The sequence below is a fragment of the Ovis aries genome, chromosome 3, assembly GCF_016772045.2.
Source record: "Ovis aries strain OAR_USU_Benz2616 breed Rambouillet chromosome 3, ARS-UI_Ramb_v3.0, whole genome shotgun sequence".
NCBI classification, from domain to species: Eukaryota; Metazoa; Chordata; class Mammalia; order Artiodactyla; family Bovidae; genus Ovis; species Ovis aries.
The window spans coordinates 106,065,819-106,090,026 of NC_056056.1; the positions used below are offsets into that span (position 1 = coordinate 106,065,819).

General features: G+C 46.3%; 1 protein-coding gene across 2 annotated transcripts in view; it reads left to right on the forward strand.

Annotated features, from left to right (window-relative positions):
- Positions 1–24,208, forward strand: part of MERTK (MER proto-oncogene, tyrosine kinase) — a 117,604-nt gene that overhangs the window by 38,960 nt on the left and 54,436 nt on the right. Inside the window, exons 3-5 of one of the 2 annotated variants that reach the window (XM_015094533.3) lie at positions 5,856–5,956; positions 10,883–11,056; positions 24,104–24,190. In XM_015094533.3, the coding sequence (XP_014950019.2) occupies positions 5,856–5,956; positions 10,883–11,056; positions 24,104–24,190 (362 nt within the window). The remainder of the gene's footprint in view (positions 1–5,855; positions 5,957–10,882; positions 11,057–24,103; positions 24,191–24,208) is intronic. The other variant, XM_060412433.1, reaches the window with a different exon arrangement.

Here is a 24,208-nt window from a genome sequence, read left to right on the forward strand (position 1 = left end):
TTCTTTTTACGTCAGATTTTGTACCAGATTCCTGAACTCAGTTTTTCCATGGAATCCTGTCAGCACCATTTGAATGACGGCTAGTTAAATATCAGTGGATCTTTGTATTCTTTTTTTAGTATTTTTTTTCTTTCGTTTTTAGTATTTGTTTGTTTGTTTTTGATTGTTGTAACATACGTATAACATGAGCTTCCCAGGTGGTTCAATGGTAAAATAATCCACCTGCTAAGACGGGTTCGATCCCTGGATTGCAACGATCCCCTAGAGGAGGAAATGGCAACCCACTCCAGCTTATTCTTGCCTGGGAAATCCCATGGACAGAGGAACCTGGTGGGCTACAGTCCATGGGGTCACAAAGAGTCAGGCATGACTTAGCTACTGAGCACGCATGCACACATAAAGTAAAACACCATTTTAACCCTTTTTGAATCAAGTCAGTGACCTTGAGTACATTCACATTTTTATGCAGCTATCACCACCATCCATCTCCAGAACTCTTTCATCATCTCAGACTGAAACTCCACACCCATGAGCACTAACTGCCCACTCCCTATCCCTTCCAGCCCTCGGCAACCTCTATTCCACATTTTTTCTCTATGAATTTAACCACTCTAGGTATTCAAGAGGAGTCAACTAATATTGGTCCCTTTTGTATTTCTTTCTTTCTTTTTTTTTTTTAAAGTGACCAGAGATTTATTGAGTTCCAGATTTCCTGTAGGTGCCATACATGGTGTGGAGGTGGGTGTTAGACCCTCCATTTCTGAGAAGGAACAGAAGCACAGAGATGGAGAGATGTGTGTACACTCCGCATATAGCAGACTCAGATGGTAAAGAATCTGCCTGCCGATGCAGGAGTCCCGGGCTCGATCCTGGTCCGGGAAGATCCGCTGGAGGAGGGCATGGCAACCCACTCCAGTATTCTTGCCCAGGAAATCCCGAGGACAGAGGAGCCTGGTGGGCTGCAGTCCATGGGATCCCAAAAGAGTCTGACATAGCTTATCAACCAAACTACCACCACTACCACAAGCCATCTGTGAGCAGGTCAGCCTAGTTGTAACAGGTCTGATGGCCAGAGAGATGTGTGTCCTTGTAGGATGTTCTGGGGCTATGTTAGCTGAGGGGATCCTGGTGGGGACGAGCTTTTGCAGCTGCCAGCCCCCCTTCCTCACCTTGGCTCTCTCCAGATGGTTCCTGTCTAGACATCGGGTCTGGGGCTATGGTTTCTGTGGTCTTCTCCCGTTCAGATGTTTGACCAAAATCTGTTGAAATTCTTAAACCTTTATTAAAAAGTGCCTGCACATGGTAAAGTAGTCTGTCTATCCCACTCCGGCCCCCAGTGCTTTCCTGATGGGGAGCAGAGGTGGCCCACTGATTGGGTAGCGTTCCAGAGATATTCAATCCACGAGTCCTCTGTGTGTGTGTGTGTGTGTGTGTTGTGTGTGTGTGGTGTCTGTGTGTGTGTGTTGTCTGTGTCTGTGTGGGGTGGGTGTGTGTCTGTGTGTGTGTGTTGTCTGTGTCTGTGTGTGGGGGGTGAGTGTGTGTGTGTGTGTTGTGTGTGTGTGTGGTGTCTGTGTGTGTGTGTGGTGTGTGTGTGTGGTGTGTGTGTGTGTGTGTGTGGTGTCTGTGTGTGTGTGGTGTGTGTGTGTGTGTGTGTGTGTGTGTGTGTGTGTGTGTGTGTGTGTGTGTGGTGTCTGTGTGTGTGGTGTCTGTGTGTGTGTGTGTGGTGTGTGTGTGTGTTGTCTGTGTGTGTTGTCTGTGTGTGGTGTGTGTGTGTGGTGTGTGTGTGTGGTGTCTGTGTGTGTGTGTGTGGTGTCTGTGTGTGTGTGTGTGTGTGTGGTGTCTGTGTGTGTGTGTGTGGTGTCTGTGTGTGTGTGTGTGGTGTTTGTGTGTGGTGTCTGTGTGTGTGTCTGTGTGTGTGTGTGGTGTGTGTGTATGGTGTGTGTGGGGGGGTGTGTGTCTGTCTGCGTGGTGTGTGTGTATGTGTGTGTGTGTGGGGTGCATGCATACCCGCGCCAGGCCCCAGCATGGTGTGTTAATCTAATATATTAGAGTATTACACATGGCTGTGGTTAAATCAGTAGCCAGGGTTCGCGATTTCCGTGGCTGTGGAAATGCTATTTTCAGCCGAATCATGTCGTCAGACTGTAATTACATTGGCCTTCTTGTCGAGCTTTTTGATCTTCCTGAATTTAATAGTTTCCTTGCCTGCCTGTTAGTTCACTTAATTTTCTAATTTTTGATTGCTCATCCTCCTCCACGTTCAAAAGGAAAATAAGCGTGTCCTCTCAAAATGACACAATTCTCAGGACTGGAGTTTTTTCCTTGGAGGTGCCAGACCTGGAACCGTCCTTTCTCTCCAGGCCTGGGTCTGGCTGAGTCATCTTTGCTCTTGCTGTTGGGAGCCTCATTCCTCCTGATTTCTAGCTCCTGTCTCCCAGAGCCCAGCTCCCCCTCTTCCTGGCTTACTCCTTCACTTTACGCGGTGCCCACCCCCTCCACTTGCTTTCTGGGCTCTTGAATATCTGAAAATACCAGATATTTCCTACTCTCACCAAAAGACAGTTTGACCAGATACAGAATTTAAAAGGAAAACAATTTCCTGCTGTTATCTTTTTGCCCCGAGAGTTGTTCTTGAGAAGCATGATGCTGTTCTGATTCACTCATAAATTACCTGCTTTTCCTTTCTCTGGAAGCTTTTGGGGGTCTCTGCTTTATCTTAGATGTGTGACATGTCTAAGGGGCTCGGTGAAGCCCCTTGGTGGGTCTTTCCTCTCTTGCTGTGCTGCCCGGCCTAATGGTCGGGTTTGGAAAGATCCATATCTCCAGTCCTGGGCATTTTCTTGAATCATATCCTCCCCCTCCCCTCTCTGTGTTCTTTCTGGAATTCCTTACTCAGGCGTCGGAATGTCTAGATTGCTATTCTGTGAGCGGAGCCTTTCCTGCTGTTTCTGCTGGGGAGAGAGAGGAGATGGGGGACCACTTTCCCATCTCGAGTCCCAGCTGCACCCTGCCTTCATCCTGGGAACCTTTATGTTATGTCTATAAAATAAAAAGTAGAATTATTTGGGAAAAACTGTTCCTGTGGTACAGATAAGATGAGTCTGGACTTGGTAATTAATGCAGACACAAATAGTCCTTCTCACCAGATGCTGCTAAACCCTGCCTAAAGCAAATGAGTAAAGACCAAGTGTTTGTTTTCAGGCAAGGCTTTATTGATTCTTTTTTGTATTTCTTTCTTTAAAAAAAAAGCAACCAAGTATTTATTGAGTTTTGTGTTCTCCTGCTCTTCTCCTACCCTGAATTGTGCTTGCTGGCTGGCTGAAGACACGCCTGGACGCCCTGTGCAGCCTGAGTCCCGCCGCCGCGTGTGCCGCTCCGTGGCTGTCTGCGCCCGCTGATGTCCCGGGTTCTGGTGTGCTGCGCACCCTTGGCCTGGGTGCAGCCTCACTGGGGCTGTGGTCTGCCTTCCTCGCTGGCTGTCACTCCCCTCTGGTTCCTGGCTCACTGAGTCTTGGGTCTCATCGTCCACTCTGTTCAGCTCCTCCCTAGGTTTTCCTGCAAGAAAATGATGCCTCTTTCAAGGTGAACGTGTGGAATGAGTGGAAACGCTCCTCTTTTCAGCAGCCATGACCTTGGTTTCCCTTAGAACTGCAAAGAAGGCTAGACTGATCAGCATACAGGCTCTGCCAGGAGCTGTGTGCACTGTCCAGCCCCTGGTTGTTACCCGCGTGAGCAGCACACCTGCTCGTCTTCCTCTTTCTTCATCCCCTTCTGGTAACCACGACATCCCAACACATTCTCAGAGAGGGTCCGCTGACCCCGTATTTGGAGATCTTTGTCCTGTGAGGTCTCTTTCCATGTTCTGGTGACCTCTAGGCACTCTGACATAAAGCCCCTTCCCTAAAGCTTGGCTTCGCTGGTGGCTCAGACGGTAAAGAATCTGCCTGCAGGAGAGTCGGGTTCAATTTCTGGGTTTGGAAGATTCCCCTGGAGAAGGGAATGGCAACCCACTCCAGTATTCTTGCCATGTTGAGAATTCCATGGACAGAGAGGAGCCTGGTGGGCTAGAGTCTGTGGTGTTGTAAAGAGTTAGACACGACTGAGCGACTAACACTTTCACAAATAAGTTGCATCGAGGAGCAAGCTGCTAGGAAGACAAGTAGGCCTCTCCGCGTTTTTCTTTTTTTCCCTTTTTCCTCTATCACAGTCTTCTTGGTTGTGTCTGATGCACAGAGAAGAAACCAGTGCTGTGGGACTAATGCTCTTTCAGGGAGCATCTGAGAGTATTTCAGAGTGTTCCATACTCTCTCATCCCTTCCTGCCCCAGCTAAGAGCAGGTGTCCCCTCTGTGGTATATCTCCCTGTTTGTAAACATGTTGAGAAATTGACAAGCAGGACTCTGAACCTTTTGAGCCAAGGCCTCCTATTTATATCAGATATTTAATAACATACCGTGTTTACACTGTAATATGAGGAAAACAAAAGGAAGGTGACTGAAAATTAAATAGTATGAACATGAATGTGTAAATACTGGGCATGACCACACCAGGAGAGGAAATAAAGTCCACGGTGACTTGCGCCATGCACACAGCCACTGCAGACAGAGATGCTGTTAGTCATCCTTTTTCCAGACGATGGCCGAGTCACTGCCAAGTTCAAAACGGGACGAGGAGGTACTAGCCTACCATTTTCACGGTCCTGGGCAATGAAATGGATATTAACACCAGGCAAAATACTTTATGTGTGTACGTTGGGGTTAGGTTCCAGTCTCTGAAGATCATTTGGGTTGTGGAAAAGTTGCCTCTGTCCCCTGAAAGCCATGTTGGCCTCTAGTTATGTGACCATCCAGGACAGTCCCACAGATCTGTAAAATGCCTTGAGAGGTTGTACTCTGATGTGGAGAACCCTGGTGTAGAGCCTACCATAGAAATCCAGGCAAGTGAGCACACAGACGTTAGGCAGGGTTCTTAGGAGAAACAGAACCAACGGGATGCACACATGTGAAAAGAGAGAGAGCAAAAAAAAAAATATTTTAAAGATTGGTGTCATTTTAAAGATTTAATGTCACTGTTGTCATTGTTGAAGTCGTGTCCGACTCTGTGACCCCATGGACTGTAGCCCACGGGGCTGCTCTGTCCATGGGATTTCCCAGGCAAGAATACTGGAGTGGGTCGACATTTGATCAGACCGACATCTCCCTCACTGGCAGATGGAGTCTTTAACACTGAGCCTCTAGGGAAACCCCCAATGGAATTGTTGCTCAGTCGCTCAGTCATGTCTGACTCTGACCCCATGGACTGCAGCACGCCAGGCTTCCCTGTCCTTCACTATCTCCTGGAGTCTGCTCAAACTTATGTCCATTGAGTTGGTGATACCATCCAGCCATCTCATCCTCTGCCTCCCTCTTCTCCTTTTGCCCTCAGTCTGTCCCAGCATCAGGTAATTGTGGGTGCTGCCCAATCTGAAATCTGTGGATGTCAGTGGGAGACCCAGGGGAGAGCTGCTGTTGCAGCCGTGAGTTCCAAAGACAGTTTGGAGGCAGAATTGCTTGTTCCTCAGAGGACCTCAGTCTATGCTTCTAAGACATTTAAGTGACTAAATGAGACCCACTCAAGCAATAAAGGATAATCTGCCTTACTCTGAGTCTACTGACTGGAATATGAATCACATCTGAAAAATACCTTCACAGAAAAATATCTGCATCTAGAGTAATGATTGACCAAGTGTCGAGGTGCCAAGACCTAGCCATGTTGACATACACGGTTAATCATCACAGTGAAAGACAAAGAATGTTGATTCCTGTAGTAGAAACTCGAAAGGTCATCAGTGAAATATCTTTGTGTTTCTCTCTCAAGCATAACCAGTGTGCAGCGTTCAGACAATGGGTCGTACATCTGTAAGATGAAAATAAACAGTGAAGAGATCGTGTCTGACCCCATCTACGTCGAGGTTCAAGGTGAGTCCAAAGGCCACGATGTCCAGTTGCCGCTTGGCGGTTTCTTTTAGAGCCTGCGTGAATTGCTTTGTGTATAATGCTCCAGAGTTTGGCATGAGCATTTGTTTGCCATTGGGTTTTAAAAAGAATTTTTAATTGAAGTTGATATACCATGTTGTGTAAGTTTCAGGTGTATAGCAAAGCGACTCAGATATAGATAGATAGATAGATACATATATATACACATATACATATATGCTGCTGCTGCTGCTGCTAAGTCGCTTCAGTCGTGTCCGACTCTGTGCGACCCCATAGACGGCAGCCCGCCAGGCTCCTCAGTGCATGGGATTCTCCAGGCAAGAGTCCTGGAGTGGGGTGCCATTGCCTTCTCCATATACATATATAGAGAATACATATATGTGTGTATGTATATATATGTGCATATGTTTCATATTTAATCGCTACGTTGTATCTGACTCTTTCGTGACCTCATGGACTGTAGCCCACCAGGTTTCTCTGTCCACGAGATTTTCCAGGCAAGAATACTGGAATGGGTTGCCATTTCCTTTCCCAAAAGATCTTCCCAACCCAGAGACTGAACCCATGTCTCTGTATTGGCAGCTTTACTGCTCAGCTTTACTGCTGAGCCACCAAGGAAACCGTGTGTGTGTATATATATATATATATATTATATATATATACATATATAGATTCTTTTTCAGATTCTTTTCCCATATAAGCTATTATAAAATATTGAGTGTAGTTCCCTGTGCCATACAGTAGGTCTTTGATGTTTAACTAATATATATAAAGTAGTGTGTTCATGTTACCCTCAAATTCCTAATTTATCCCATTTGTATGCATACTCTGATGCAAAACTTACAGATCTTTAAACACTGAGATTTTAAAGGCCATCTTCTTTCTTAGATTATACGTAGTTGTGAAATAAACTGAATTCTTAAAGATTTAGCTCTCTGCTAGATACTAAGCCTGAGATAAAAAGGGATTGTGGACCTCCTTGCCTTAAGGTTATTTACAATTTAAAAAGCTAAAGTCTTAGGACTTCCCTGGTGGTCCAGTGGTAAGGAATCCACCTTCCAATTCAGGGGATGTGGGTTTAATGCCTGGTCAGGGGACTAATGTCCCACATGCTCTGGGGCAACTAAGACCCAGCACAGCCAAAAACAAAACAACAACAAAAAGCAAAACCTGAAGTCTATTTTCGGAGGCAAAATGCAGTCTATTAAACAGTTCTCAGTGTTGGCACTAGATGCCGCTCACTGGGTCAAGTGCCAGTTATTTACTATTCAGTACCCTTTACTGCAGTGGTCTCCACCCTTTTCGGCACTGGGGATCAGTTTCATGGAAAATAATTTTTCCCCAGACAGAGGGGTGGACGGCGGGGCTGGGGGAGGGGGGTGGTTATGGTTTCGAGATGATTCAAGTGCATTACATTTATTGTACCCGTTATTTCTATTATCACATCCGCACCACCTCAGATCATCAGGCTTTAGATCCTGGAGGTTGGGGACCGCAGCTTTCCTATGTTGCTTATGTGGACAGTGAAACCAGGGAGAATAAGCTAGTTTCAACTGTGCCTGGGATTCCTTTTTCAATCCTTAGGGTTTCTCAGGCACGTGATTCAGTGCAGTTCTGATGCCATGACATGACGTGGGCCTGGTAGGGGAGAACTGGGGCATCAGGCAGGAAGAGGCAATCTCTGCCCTCGAGGAGCCTGAACTCTCGTGGGGACATGAGCTGACGCACAGGTGAGCCAGGCCAGGTCCTGCCTCTTGGGCCTTGCCTGTCTGGTTCGGCAACGGCAGGGCCTGCCAAGAGGGGCTTCGAGGAAGAAACATCTTCATTATCAACCCAAGTGGCCACTCCCCGCTGTCCCAGGGACTTGACCTCCAGGGTCTCTGCATCCCTGCTGGCCAAGACACCCCCATCTACAATGTCATCAGGAGAATGACTTTGCTGCTTTCTTCTCACCGTTGTCCTCACAGGCTTTAGAGAAGGTGATTAGCTTCTCAGCGAAGTTTAAGGAGACTCGTCTCCCTCTGAAAGGCAACTGTGCTGTCCATTCTCGTCTAAACCTGAACTTGATACCCGCTGACGCTGCAGCAGGCGCAAGAGAGGGAGGGCCCTCACGGGGGTCTCTTGTGGAGCTTTGCTCTGAGCCCATCTCAGACTTCCCTGCACAGCTTCCCAGGTAGTGCTAGTAGTAAAGAACCCACCTGCCAATGCAGGAGGCCTAAGGGACACGGGTCCAGTCCCTGGATCGTTGGGAAGATCCCCTGGGAGAAGGACGTAGCTTGACCGGCACAATCCATGGGGTCACACAGAGTCGGACACGACTGGAGTGACTTGGCGGGCACACATGCACGGTCCCAAACTGGATGGCCATGCCAGAGAGTTCTGCCAGTATCCACCGGAGGGAAGGGTTCCTACGTTTGCTGCTACTCTGGAAAAACTATTCAGAAGACATTTTACTTGTAAAGTCCCAGAAAAAAAATGCGCAGGGTAGGAATGAGCTAGGTTCAAATGAAGTTTGGTAAAACACTGAAGCTTGAAAAAAAGAATCCCATTTTACCAATCCCGTGTTATTCCTGCTGGGACTGGATCTGTGAACTCCCAGTCCCCAAATGACACAATTTAAATGCTGGAGGTCAGTTCGCTTGATCTGTTAACATTTTGGCACATGCCCCAAATAAGTACCAACTGGCTGTCTCTGAGCTGTTCTTAACGTCACTTCCCTGTGACCCCAGTTCTGGAATCAAAGTGGGAGATCTTGAGGTTGTAACTGTGTAACTCTGTCTACACTGTTTTCATGAGTTTAGGCTTGGAAAAACTGTTCAGTCTTAACACAAGTGTACAGATTTTAAAATTTATTATCACCAATATGAAAGTCTCACATATAATAGGTTGTCCTAAAAAATGGACCACACCAGTCAGAATGACTGTGATCAAAAAGTCTACAAATGATAAATGCTGGAGAGGGTGTGGAGAAAAAGGAACCCTCCTATACTGTTGGTGGAAGTATAAATTGGTAACCACTATGGAAAACTGTATGCTGCTGCTAAGTCGCCTCAGTCGTGTCTGACTCTGTGCGACCCCATAGATGGCAGCCCACCAGGCTCCTCTGTCTCTGGGATTCTCCAGGCAAGAACAGTGGAGTGGGTTGCCATTTCCTTCTCCGATGCATGAAAGTGAAAAGTGAAAGTGAAGTCGCTTAGTTGTGTCCGACTCTTAGCGACCCCATGGAGTACCGGAGTGGGGTGCCATTGCCTTCTCCAATGGAAAACTGTATGGAGGTTCCTCAAAAAACTAAAATTACAGTTACCATGTGATTCACCGATCCTACTCCTGGACAAATAGCCAGGAAAGATGAAAACTGCAATTTGAAAGGACACATGCAGCCCAGTGTTCACAGCAGTGCTGTTTACAATCTCCAAGACATGAGAGCAGTCTAAGTGTCCACCAACAGCTGCATGGATAAAGAAGATGTGCCGTATAACGGAATATTGTGTGTGTGCTCAGTCGCTAAGCTGTGTCTGACTCTTTGCAACCCCATGGACTGTGGCCCTCCAGGCTCCTCTGTCCATGGGATTTCTCAGGCAAGAATCCCTGGGTTGCCATTTCCTTCTCCAGGGGACCTTCCTAACCTGCATCTCTGGCATCGGCAGACAGATTTTTGACCGCTGAGCCACCAGGAAGCCCCGAATGGAATATTACTCAGCCACGAAAAATGAAATAATGCCACTTGCAGAAACACAGATGGACCTAGAGATTATCATACTAAGTGAAGTCAGAGAGAGAAAGACAAATATATGGTATGGCTTATACGTGGAAATGAAAAAAAAAAAAGATACAAATGAACTTATTTATAAAACAGAACCAGACTCAGAATAAGAAAACAAACTTCTGGTTACCAAAGAGGAAGGAGTGGAGGTTTCCGATGAACAGGTACACAGCACCGTGTATGAAATAAACAAGCATAGCACAGGGAACTCTACTCAATATCTTGCAACAACCTATAATGGAAAAGAATCTGAAAGAATATATATTTTTGCATATGTATAACTGAATCACTTCACCGTACACCTGAAGCTAATACAGCATTATAAATCAAGTGTGCATGCTCAGTTGCTCCGTCATGTCCATCTCTTTGCAACCCCATGGACTGTAGCTCACCAGGCTCCTCTGTTCATGGAATTCTCCAGGCAAGAATACTGGAGTGGGTTGCCATGTCCTCCTCCAAGAGATCTTCCCAACTCAGAGATTGAACCCACGTCCCCTGCGTCTCCTGTTGGCAGGTCGATTCTTTATGCTGCACCACCTGGGAAGCCGTAAATCAAGTATACTTAAACTTAAAAAAATAAAAAGGCGGGGCAGACCTCGCACGTGGCTTTGTTTTCACTCTGTGTTTATTGGTGAGGAATCCTGCCAGCCTTTCCCAGGAGCTTAAGCAACACCTAATTTCACAACTGCCAGGCCTCCCTTCTGGAAAAACCAGTTCTGAATCACCATTGCTCCTTTGGGAAAGTGTCCTAGAAAGCCAGCTAGAGCTAGACTGGTAAGAATTAGCTTCTGTGTGCTTTCTTACTCAACTTCATCGAGGTGAAAACTGAGCATTTCACACTTGGGTGGTGGACAGAAAGTAAAAGTTTAATCACTCAGTCGTGTCTGACTCTTTGTGACCTCATGGACTGTAGCCTACCAGGCTCCTCTGCCCATGGGATTTCCCAGGCAAGACTACTGGAGTGGGTTGCCAATTCCTTCTCCAGGAGATCTTCCCGACCCAGAGATCAAACCCAAGTCTCCTACACCGCAGGGTGGTGGACAGAGAGGACTAGTGCCGAATTCTGGTGTGGTTTCCATTCACCTGGGGGCTGTGCTTTGACCTGTGAATCTCAAACCTTCTTCCACTTACCACTTCCTCTGCAGGACTTCCTTACTTTACGAGGCACCCCGAGAGCATGAATGTCACCAGAAACACAGCCTTCAACCTCACCTGTCAGGCTGTGGGTCCACCCGAGCCCGTCAGCATTTACTGGGTTCAAAACAGCAGCCGTGTTAATGAACTTCCAGAAAGATCCCCCTCTGTTCTGACTGTTCCTGGTGAGTCTCAGTTGTGGCATTTGTTCATTGTTTGCTTTCTGACGGTGGAAGGGAGCAGAAGATGGGTGAGTGCTGTAGAGTACAGCAGCGGGCCCTCGACGAGGATGCAAACACAGGTGGGGCAGCCCAGGATGGGGACCAGATGGGGAGGCAGGTGGGAGTCTCGGGGCTCAGAGGTCACAGCACAGGATGGGTGTCTGTGCTTACATCAATCAAGTGGCCGGAATCTTCGAGCCAGGGCCGCCGGGAAGCCCTGCTCACATCTCCCGTGGCAGCTGTGGACCAGCTGGCCTGGCAGGCCTTGCCTTTCAGGAACCACTGATGTGAGGACCTCAGTGAGGTGGTGGCGAGGAAAACGCCTTGGTCACGGAGGCAGTTGTGGGAGGACTGAGTCACTGTGGGGCTGTGAGTGCCGTGAAGGTCAGCAGTCATCTGATTTCCATCCAAGTGGGTGTGGCCTGGCTTCGGGCCCAGCCCTCCTCCCACGCTGCTCCTAGGGGCAGTGCCGTGTTCTGTGCTGCGAAATCCGATGGGCTCCTCTTTGCCTCCTCTCCTCACATCTTCCAGCAACGTCCGGGAAGGTTACCACCCCCTAACCTTCCCAATCTGCGTGTACTCAGGGCGTATTCTGCGAGGATGCTGCACGCCAAAGGTGACCTTCCGAAACCACTGTCTTCCTGGCTTCCTTCCTGCCTCAGTGCTCTTCCTCTGCCTACGACAGGAGTTCTGAACATGCTGGGTGCCACAGGGCTCAGTCCTGGACTGCATTCTGCTCCCTCTGAGGCACTCCTGCCTGGGAGCTCTCCTCTGGATCCTGGCTTCATGACCATCCATGTGATGATGACTTTGAACTTTGCACCTCTGGCTCAGACTACCCTCCTGAGCTTCATGCTCCTTTCCTGGCATGTCCACTTACTGGGTATGCAAGCGTGTTAAAATGAAACTCTTAGTTTCCCCCCGTACTCGGACTTGTTCTGCCACAGAGTTCCTGCTGCTCACTGTTTAGACTGACTACATCAGGAGGTTGCCAGTTGTCTTCCTACAATACATCTCAAATCTCTCTTCTGCCTGTCTGCTGCAGGGCCCCGGTCCAGGTCACCACCACCTCTTACCAGCATCTCTGCAGTAGCATCCTAATTGGTCTCTTTGCTGCTGCTGCTAAGTCACTTCAGTCGTGTCCAACTCTCTGCGACCCCATAGATGGCAGCCCACCAGGCTCCCCCGTCCCTAGGATTCTCAAGGCAAGAACACTGGAGTGGGTTGCCATTTCCTTCTCCAATGCATGAAAGTGAAAAGTGAAAGTGAAGTCGCTCAGTCGTGTCCGACTCTTAGCGACCCCATGGACTGCAGCCCACCAGGCTCCTCTGTCCATGGGATTCTCCAGGCATGAGTACTGGAGTGGGATGCCATTGCCTTTTGCTTCCAGCCTTATCCCCACTCTTGTTCTCCATGGTAGGTCATGCCCTCTGCCTGCTGGAACTCTTCAGTGGCTGCCTGTTATCTTTGACTTTCTCTCAAGAGGCCTATCTGCTCCTCACAGGATCTGTGTGCTCCGGTCCCCACTCTACTTTCCAGTTCCACCCCACCCGCTCTTTCCGCCCTGCTAATTAAGCGCCAGTCACACTGGTTGTCTTCTGTTTTCTTAGAAACGTCCCCCTCTGCCTGCCTCAGGACCTTTGCACCGCCTCTCTGTCTGCCTGCAGTGTCTTTCCGCTTGCCCTTCCTCCCGTGACACGTGCCAGGTAACGCTTCTGCACAGAGGTCCTTCCTGCTCGCTCTTCCGGGTCCTCCTCACTCCTGTATTGACTCTCAGGCATGGCACATATTCTTGTGGGCTTCCTTCGCTGCACATCGCAGTCTGTCATTGCCTTCTTTATTGTTTAATCTCCTTGTCTGTCTTCTCAGAGAACGCATGCTTAGTAAGGACAAGGGCTTTGTCTCTCCCAAGACAGAGCCTGACTCATGACAATGCTCACTGAATGTTTATGGTGAGAATGGGCCAGCAAGTGATTGCTAGTCAGAGGTATTTATTGTCTCTGAGTCACTTTTCTCACTCCTGACTCCACGAGGAATGTTATCATTGTCTCTGCGTTCATCTGAGTTTTCTTTGAGTTTCTCTGAGGAATTGATCATCAAGTGACTTATTTGTTCAAAATCAACTTTAAAAAACTACATTCCACCTTCTCTGGATGATTGTTTTGAAGTCCTGTAAAGATCTATGGGGCATACAATGAATTGACATATAATTAAATGCATAGAACTTAAGCACACAATCAATGAGTCATGATAAATGTAGACAGTCATGTAACCACCACTTCAGTCAATATATAGAACATTGCTATATATTGTATATATAGCAAGTACCCCCTTTTCCCTTTGGGTCAGCCTGCCCCGCCCGTAGGTGACCTTGTTCTGATGTCTAGTTTCATATATAAATTTTGCCTGTTACTGAAATTTACAGAAATGAAATCAGAAGGTATGTCTTCTTTAGTGTGGGTCCTCTGCATCTGTTGAGGTCATACCGTTTTTCACCTTTATTCTCTTCATGTGGCAAATTACCACACGATTGGATTTTCGAATTTTAAACCAGTGTTGCATTTCTGGGCTAAACTCTGCGTGGTCCTGATGGATTGTGATAGATTCCATTGGCTGGTAGATATTAAATTAAATATTTTTGCATTTAAGCTTTTTCTGGGATAACACCGACCGCTTATACTGCGAGCTGGTTCTGCTCCACATTACTGTGAGCTAGTGAAGACCCTGTGGTCAGGACAGCATCTGCCACAAGACTGCGCTCACCTCAGCTGCCATCCACGAGTCCCAAGCCACCTGTACTCCTTACTTACTGGCTGTCAATTTGGAGGTTCCTGTGGCCCCCTTGGGTCTCCCAGATGGCTCGGTGGTAAAGAATCCACCTCCGATGCAGGAGACGTGGGTTTACTCCCTGGATTGGGAAGGTCCCCTGGAGAAGGAAATGGCACCCCACTCCAGTATTCTTGCCTGGGAAATCCCATGGACGGAGGAGCCTGGGGGGCCACAGGCCATGGGGTCGCAAAGAGACCCTCTGGTGTTGCCTCACTTTTCGTGACTAAACAGCAGGCATCATGACCCCTTTGGGCTCAGTGATCTTCTAGAATAACTCGGATCTCAGAAAAGTGCTCTGCTTGCGTTATAGTCTGTTTCACCAAGGATACACACAGGATGAAGTCTGGGCGGGTCCCGAATGCAGAGCTTTTCTGCCTTGACGAGTGTCACTTGCTGCATCAGTGTGTTCACAGGACAGAGCTTTGGTGTTCAGAATTTTTTTTACTGGGGCTTCATTATGTGGTATAACTGATTAAAGCATTAACCATGGTGGAATACTGTCTCCAGACCTCCCTCTCTTTCCTGGACGCCAGGAACTTGAGCTAATATCACGTGGATCAAAGCCCCAGCCTTCCCATCACATGATTTAGTCATTCTGGTGACCAGTCCCCATCTAGAAGTCATCTGTGGATCCACGTGATTTACCTCATTAGCATAACAAAGCCACCCTCATTACTCAGTCAATTACCAGGGACAGAGGCTAGTCCAAGTCTTTATCACACGACAGTGTTCGTGAAGGAAACTGGTTTATAAGTTTGTTTTTGTGATGTCGGCTTTGCCATCTGGGTAGCGTTGACCTCATAAGACACAGTTGGAAAGTCTTCCCAACTCCTCTGTTTGTTGAAAGAGCTTGGTAGCGTTGGTGTTGTTTTGGAAAGATGTGTGTGAAGTTAAGTGGAGGTTGTAACCTCTTGTTTTGAATATTTTTTTTTCCCTTGCTTTTTTTTTAAAAAAAAACTTTTTATTTTATATTGGAGTTAGCCAATTAATGGTGTTGTGATAGTTTCAGGTGGACAGCAAAGGGACTCAGCCAAACATATACAGGTATCCATTCTCCCCCAAACTCCCATGCCATTCATGCTGCTACGTAGCACTGAGCAGAGTTCCCTGGGCTACACAGTAGGACCTTGTTGGTTATCCATTTTAAATATATTGAATGCTTTATTTCTGATAATGCAGTTTACATTACCTTTTTGGGGAGGTTAATGTATTGGTTCATGTTGAGTCTGAGGTTGACTGAAACCCCCAAGCATTTTTCTCGTAAATTGCTGCAAAATCAAGGCTCTCCTGCTTTTTGTATATTTAATTACTTTGAAATTTCAGCCCACCATGTGACCTTTATCCCTATGAAAATTTATCTCATCATCCCAATCTACTCAGGCCATTTTGAACCTTGATTCTCTTATTGGATTAGCAAATTCTCTCCCTGTTTCCTGTCTAGATTCTGATCTAACCGAGGACAAAACACAGTGGCCATCAGGCAACCTCTGAGTTGATATCAATTCATGAAATCAGCTCTTTTGTCTACTTTTCAGTCAGCAGTAAATCTGCCTAAGTTTATTTTTTCCCCCATTTATCTCTCCATCTTGTCTTCTAAGATATTCCTTGATACTTTGGACTAGGAACTGTCCTGGAAAGGCTGGAAATCAGTTTGCAATTCATTCTGAAATCAGGCTTGACTTCCTGTTGGTGAGCTGAACTCCATGCCTGTCCTCCTAGGATAGGTGTCCTAGGCACCAATTTGATAACCTTCTCTGAAGTTCTACTGTGGATTCTGTCTCTCACTGATTTTGTACTTGCCAAAATCAGTATCATTTTCTTTATGAAAGCAAGGACAAAGTCTGTCCATCTCTGTTCATCTAGAATTAATTTTGTTTTACATTTTGGCCACTGCTCAGCATGTGGGATCTAGTTCCCTGACCAAGGATTGAACTCACATCCCCTGCATTGGAAGTAAGGGGTCCCAGTCACTGGACCACCAGGGTGGTCCCCGTCTCTGTTCTTCTAGAGGTCTTCCTCTTCAGTGTTCTTAGCAAGTAGAAGGATCTGCAAAATTTACTACCCACGGCTAAATATATTGATATAAATTGTCTCAACTTGGTGACCTTATTTATTTCTAAATGGTCAGATATACCATTACAAGTGACGCTTATTTTGGGCTTTAGCTTCTTTACAGTCTTCATTTTACTTTCTTTAATTTAAAGATTTTTTTTTCCTTTTGGTTAAGAAGATAGACGTAAAATAGAAATTGAGCATTCTACAGGCTAATAGTATGCTTTTTAACATAGACTTTAATGGGATATGGTCACATGAAGCTACACATGTGATAAACTCACACAAAGCAACACATCCGTACAAATGAGTCCACATGTAACTGGAAAAATCTGAATAAGCTCTGTGGAAGGTACCAGTATCAGTTTGCTGGTTTTGACACTATAGTTATTTGAGACATTAACATTGGGGAGGTAGGGTGAAGGACACATGGAACTCCCTGTCTGTTTCTGTAAATATATAATTAACATCTCAGAATAAAAAATGTTTTATACTGTTAAAATTTTGTAGCACTGTGAAAGAACTACATTCAAACTTATTTACATCTATTCTTAACTTAGAAGACAAGTTAGTGAGATACCCGAGCCCCTTCCAGTAAGTAGGTGGTATTTAGGGAACTAGGCTGAGGCTGTTTTGACTTGAGATGGCTTTGCTGGGCTGTGTACCCACTCAGAGCCTGCCTGGAGCAGGCACATTTAGGAGCAGGAAGATCATACAGTTTTCCCTCATGCTACCAGTTGTTTTTTCTTCTGTGACCTAAGTGCTGTCTTTAAGAAATGTGAGCGAAGAAGTACTTTGTCTAAAGGGCATGATTCTGAGTCAACAAAACCAGTCTCAAAGGTAATGTGCCGTGTAATTCCATTTAGGTAACATTCTCGAAATGAAAGGGTTACAGTGATGATGTACACATCAGCTCCTGCAGGGGTTAGGTTGACAGAAGGAGGTTTGTAAAAAGGGTGGCATGGGGGAGCTTTTTTTGTTTTGGCTCTACCGCTAGGGCATATGGGGTCTTAGTTCCCCAACCAGGGGTCAAACCCGCACCCCTGCAGTCGATGCTCAGAGTCTTAACCACTGGACCCCCAGGGAAGGCCCTGGAAGCTTCTTATTGGTGATGAAACAGTTGATTTGTATACATATTTACACCTGTAGTAAAATTTCATAGAAATTTTATAAAAATCCCCCCTCCCCCAAATAAAGCCAAACCAAAAACTAGTGAAATCTGAATAAGAGCTGCCTGTATTTTAGTTACTAGTATTGGGCTTCCTGAGTGGTTCAACTGCAGGAGACACAAGAGATGCATGTTCGATCCCTGGGTTGGGAAGATCCCCTGGTGCAGGAAATGGCAACCCCCTTCAGCATTCTTGCCCGGAAAATCCCTTAGACAGAGGAGCCTGGTGGGCTACAGTCCAGAGGGTTGCAAAGAGCTGGACACGGCTGGACAACTGAGCACGTGTACAGTGTTCCAGAGTCACTTGGTCATGCTGCTGCGATTACGTAAGATGTTACCATTGGGGAACCTGGGTGAAGGGCGCTAGGAACTCTGTACTAGTTCTGTAATTTCTTGTGGATCGAAAACTATTTCAAAACAAAGTTACAATTTTTCCCCCCAAGGAAGTACTTTGCCATCAACAAATCGAGTCCCAAAATAAAGAGCAGAACTACAGAAAGCTTTTGCTCTGTGGTGTTCAGCGACAGGATGGGTTATAGCTTAAGTGGTTAAGATCCCGTTAACTAATGTCAGTTCACCATTGTGTGTCCCTAGGCAAGCTACTTGCCTTCTTTATATACGATAGGGATAATAACAGTGTCTGCCTCACAGAACATTTATGAAGATTCAATGAAATAATGTATGTAAGGGCTTCGGTACAGAAGCAACCTACAGGAATGACTCAGATGTTACCTGAAACAAATTTTTATATGAAACAGTTACTAACTCACTGTCCATTTTGAGCTACCTTCCTGCCAAGATCAGGGACTTAGGCTGATCTTTCTGGGTTTTACTTTTTAAAAAGGTTTTATTTGCTTCTGTATCTTTGGCTCTGCGGGGTCTTCACTGCTGCTCGAGCTCTTCTCTCAGTTGCATGGACCCGGGCCTTCTCTTGCTGCGGAGCACAGGCTAAGTCATTGTGCGGCACTGGCTTAGCTGCTCCCCAGCATGTGGGATCTTCCCATAGGAGGGAGCGAACCCCTGTCTCCTGCATTGGCAGGTGGATTCGTTACCACTCTGCCACCAGGAACGTCCTCGTTTTTACTTTTAAAAAATACGTGTTTTATGTTAAAATCCACATTTAGAAAACAGCTAAGCTAGCTTTGCTTTTAGTTAATTGGCTATAGTGCTTTTTTTTTAAAATTATTACTATTTTTTGGCCATACAGCAAGGCATGCAGGATTCTTAGTTCCTGGACCAGGGATTGAACTGGCGCTCCTTGCTGTGAAAGCATGGAGTCTTAATCACTGGACTACCAGGGCAGTCCCTGTTAATATTTGTTGTGATGACAACAGTAACAATAATAACTGGAATTTGTGTGTCAGTTTGTAATTCTTACAGTGCCTTCAGCAAAGAACCTCATAGCAGCCAATGATACAGTTAGACGTTTTCTAATTACCATTTTACAGATCAGGAAGAAATTTGGAGCAAGTAAGGGACCTGCGTGCCTAAGGTCTAGCCTTTGTGTGGCAGCTGGAACAAGCCTCATAAAACATAGACTAGGTTATATCAGTCTTCTGCTCAAAGCCCCAGGTTTCCCATCTCTCTTGGAGGACAAAGAAAGAAAGAAAGTGAAATCGCTCAGTCGTGTCCGACTCTTTGCGACCCCATGGACTGTAGCCGACCAGGCTCCTCTGTCCGTGCGATTCTCCAGGCAAGAATACTGGAGTGGGCTGCCATCTCCTTCTCCAGGGAGTCTTCCCGACCCGAGGACCGAACCCAGGGATCGAACTCAGGTCTCCTGAATTGGAGGCAGACACTTTAACTTCTGAGCCACCAGGGAAGCCTGACCCATATATTCCCTCACTTCAAACCTTCCCTCACCCTCCAGAATAAACTTGGCTCGTTCCCTCACCCCAAGTCTTTCCTCAGAGGACATTTCTCAAGGAGCCATCTCTGACCCGCATGTTTAAAATAACTACCACTTCTCCACACACCCTGACCGCCTGATCCTCTTCTGTTTTTCCCGAGTACTAATTACCTTCTAATACAGCATGCAGCTTATCAAACAGAGCAGGTCTTTGTCTCCCCTTACTTGCCCCCCACCCATGTCTTCTGCCTGCCTTTTGTGTCTGGAAAACTTTACTCAAAGAATAAGTTTAATCAGAGAAGTGAGAAATGTGGAAACAAAGGAGACTAGATAATAATAATGTAGTCATTAAGCACAGTCAGGGAGCTTTAGCTCTTTCTCAAGGTCTATAGATGAGATTCTGAGCCACATCCTGTGAGCTGTCTTATAGATGCCTAGCTGGAGAAGTGAACTACATGATGAGCAGACTGTACCCAGGACATGAGCTGCCACAATTCTTAAAATAGGCCACAAAAAGTGGGAACAAATGGACCCCAGAACTAAAGATTAACTGCACCTAAGACAACCAAGATGATGCTGGTCAGATCGCTGATGACCAATTTGAAGATAACTTAGAAATGACTGTGCTGTTCCTGCATGGAGACCGCCCCCCACAATCTATCTCTCAAAGCTCTCACCCGCTGCTTGTTGGGGTTGGAAGTTGGCCTTTGGACAGGTGTCTGCCACCCTCCTCCACCCAGTTGCCGGCACCTGAAATAAAGCACTTTCCTTTCCACCAATCTGGCCTGTTTATTGGCTTTTGAGGGGCAAGCAGCTGGACCCGCAAAGTCCTTTTGGTAACATTTATTAAGGCTATTATTTCTCACCCTCTTTTGTCCTTGAGAATGTGAGCTTTATAAGGGCTGTATCTTTGCTTTATTCATGGATAGATCCCAGGTGCCTGGAAAACAGCTGGCACATAGCAGCTACGCAGTAAATGTTGAGTGAATGAACTCAGGGCAGAAAGTGAGTTCCAAGTTTGTAAGTGCAAGCCCTTCATTTATGCAGCATATTATTGTATTTCTCTCCTCTCTGGGTAGAAAGATGAACACCAGGGGAAGAAAACAAAAGGACAGGATTGCTTAACCCAGAAGTCAAAGAAACACCCTAACTGTGCTCTTAGGAACTGCCTCCTCAGCAGTTCTGATTGTCTTTCCCTTGAGGGGGCATCCTGTGGCTGCATGTTCCCTAAAATATCTTTCAGACCTTGTGTCAGGGGCTGTCTTTTTTTTAAACCAGCAGAGTACCAAGTAAGAGGGGCGCACACCGTCATAGTGAACTGGGGTGGGTGTCGTGGAGTCAGGGGGTGTCCACGAGAAGGAGGCCTGGCCACAGGAAATGCGGAGGCGCTGCTGTCCGGGATGTTTGGGAGACTGGATGGCAGGGTGGAGACTGGATGGCAGGGTGGAGACGTGGTGGGTGGGTGCTTTTCTCCCTGGAAAGCCACAGGGTTGGGCTCTAAAACGTCAAGATCCTTTCTAGTCTAGTAGTTGAGGGAGGGGGAACGGAGAAGTGATGAGGTAGCTCTCTTTCTTAGCCCATCTTGTTTGCAGCAGTCAACTCAGGTTTATAAATGAGCCTCCAAGTGGGAAGCTAATGTCCTTAAGCCCCCCCCAAAAAAAATGTATCACCGAATACATTAAGCCAGGAAGCCTGTATTTGGCCTAAAGTTCTCACCCATTCAGTTCTGGAGAAAGTTAATCTGGGTTGGAATCAGCCTCTTTGCTAGCTTCTGTTTGGCCTCTGGGCATTCACCACCTCAACCTGCCGGATAAAACTACTGCCCTTGATGATTTGGCTTCTTGTGGGCAGTTCCGAGTCGGAATGGGTGCCTTGTGCCAGGGAATTAGCTGCTGACTTTGTGTGTCCTCCGAAGAGAAGCACGAAGAGGAAAAATGTCTTCCTCCTTAATGTAAAATCCTGTTCCGTGAGGAGTGGTTTCACTCTCACATCGACCAACGTTGCAGGACTAAAAAACCATGGGCCTAACTCATCTTACTTTGGGATCTGTAAGGAGATGGTGGATCCCAAGGAAATAGGTCCATCCTGTTGTTTCCTTGTAGGGCCAGGCTTGCCCTCACCACCGGTTGTCAGAGGGATTCATAGATTGTTTTCAAGGGTTTCCCAAGAGTTTGGACAAGGGTGATTGAAGTCAAATGACTGGTTTTAGCCTGCAGAAGTCTGCTCAAATATGTACAAAATGTAAGTTGCCTAGCAGCTCCCAGGGTCTTATGATTGAGCCAAAGCTGATTTTTCTAAACATAAGCCAAGTTTTGCCAGTTCACGTTGCCTGGTGAAACAGGCATGTCATTTGGGAACTGACGACCTGGAAGGTTAAAGGTGATACTCCAGCAGGAAAAGCCAAAGGTGACAGGCCTTCCTGTGAAAAAGTGGTGGGCAACAGGGGCTTAGAGCAGTGGTCCCCAACCATTTTGGCACCAGGGACCAGTTTCATGGAAGACAATTTTTTCTTGGACTGGAGGTGGTGGATAAGGGGGATGGTTTGGGGATGATTCAAGTGCATTACAGTTATTGTGCACCTTATTTCTATTATTATATCATCATAATATATTATAAATAATTATGTATTACATTGCACACTCTATTATGTATTATATTATTATGTATCTGGCTGTGCTGAGTCTTAATTAGTGGCACATGGGCTCTAGTTCCCTGAACAGGGATCAAACCTGGGCCCCCTGCACTGGGAACTCAGAGTCCTAGCCACTGGACCACCACGGAAGTCGCCAAGCATGCCTTTTTATCCACTGAAATGTCCTTCCAGTAAGTAAGCCTGAAACTAGCATGTAGCTGACTATTCCATCACCCCTGAAAATTCCCAAGACATTGTCATCAGCTAAAGTCCATAGTTTATTCAGGTTTTCTTAGTCTTTACCTAATGTCCTTTTACTGGCCTAGGATTTGGTTGTGTCTCCTTCAGCTTCTCTTGGTTGTGACCATGTCTCAAACTTCCCTTGTTTTTAGTGACATGGATGGTTTTGAGGAGTACGGGTCAGGTCTTTTTTTTGTAGTGTGTCCCACAGTTTGGACCTGTCTGATGTTTACCTCCTTTTTCTCATGGTTAGATTTGGGTTCTGTGTTTTGGCGGGGAGGACCCCAGAGGGGAATGCCATTCTCATCATGTCACATCACATCGAGGGTACACTGTCAGCATGGCTTACAGCATTGCCCTTGACCTTGACTCTGCACCTGAGCTGTGTTTGTCAGTGTCTCACTTGAAAGTTTTTCTTTGAGTCCCCTTTCCATATCGATCTGTTTGGAAGGAAGTCATTGGATTAATGCTCCTCTTTAGGAGCAGAGCATCAATATAAAAATCACTTGGAATTCTTCTGCATGGGGGTTTGTCTCTTCTCCCATTTATTTAATCACTTGTATATATTGGTAAAAGAGCTTCCTAGGTGGCTTAGCAGTAAAGAATCCGCCTGCCAATGCAGGAGATGCAGGTTCCATCCTGGGGTCAGGAAGATCCCCTGGAGGAGGGCATGGCAACCCACTCCAGTATTCTTGCCTGGGAAATCCATCCCATGGACAGAGGAGCCTGGTGGGATATAGTCCATGGGGTCAAAAAAGAGCTGGACACAACTGAGCAACTAAACAACAGCAGCGGCAACAGATGTCGTTATAGACTCATGGATAATTATCTTATACTTGGCGCTACAATCTAATGCTACTTGATTTTCTTGCTCAACTTGTTCCCACTTCAGTGATTGGGAGTTTTTTAGCTGGCTCCTCTGTCTCTTGGCCGCCGCCCCCACCCGTCCCTTTGTGCGTGTGTGGGTGTGTGTGGGTATCGTATGTTTTATATCTTGCTCCAGGCTCATCTTACATGTTTACTGCTCCAAACTGAAAATCAGCATTTCTCCAAGGAACTCTGGCTCCTTTCGCTGGCGAATAGTGTTATAAGAAACCAAGGGGGGACTTCCCTGGTGGACCAGTGGCTAAGACTCCATGCTCCCAGTACAGGAGACCTGGGTTTGATCCTACATGCCATAACTAAGATCTAGTACAACCAAATAAATAAAAATATTTTAAAAATAAAGAAAGAAACCAAGATCTTGGGACTTCCCTGGAAGTCCAGTGGTTAAGACTCTGTGCTTCCAATGAGGAACTAAGATCCCACATGCCGCATAGCACAGTCGAAAGAATTTTTAAAAAAATTAAGAAACCAAGGTCTGGATTGCTTCTCTTCCTTCCTCCTTAAAATTAATGAATCAACTGAATATGTTTAGCTTCTGAGATGTCTTCAAACCTCTGAAATGGTAGAATTTCTCTTCATTCAGCACCAGTGTCTTCAAGTAATAGTGATGCCTTGTGTTTACATAATTCCTTAGGAATACATTGATATTTGCTATTAAAAAAGCATCACTGCAACAGAAGCTTCATTCATCAGAAGTTTTAAAAACTGTGACTTTTGTCCTGCTGTTTCTGGAGTCCTGACATGTCCACAGTGTGTAGCATAGGATATATGGGGATGCTAAGCACGGGGCTGTCTAGGTGAGCCCCATAAGCCACTTTTCTTAATATTGGGGCCAGTAATTCCTACTGCAGGCTTCCCAGGTGGCACACTGGTAAAGAATCTGCCTGCCAGTGCAGGAGATGCAGGTTCGATCCCTGGGTTGGGAAGATCCCCTAAAGGAGGAAATGGCAACCCATTCCAGTATTCTTGCCTGGAAAATTCCATGGACAGCCCACGGGGTCGCAGAGTTGGACACGACTGAGGGATTGAGCACACACACAATTCCCATGGCTCCTTGCTGAAATTTTAAAACTAAATGATACTGCTTTGTTACCTCATGTCTCCCCATTGGGAAAAAAATAAAGAATTTTAATGAATTACGGATGTCTTTTAAGCCCATTGTTGCCTTGCTCCTGGTACCTAGGATTTAATCCTAGGTTTGTTTTTCAAACACCAACACACATTTTTAATTAACTTTGCATTTATGGCTTGGAACACTGAACCACGAAGTAAAAGGATGCCCAGACTCCCGCAGGATTCTGATAAACAGCAGCCTATCTTTCCACCCCTGGTCTCATGGGTCTCCTTCTCCTCTAGGTCTGACCAAGACCACAATCTTCAGTTGTGAGGCCCACAATCAAAAAGGGCTGACCGTGTCCAAAAGCGTGCAGATCAACATCAAAGGTAAGTGTCAGGGGGGTG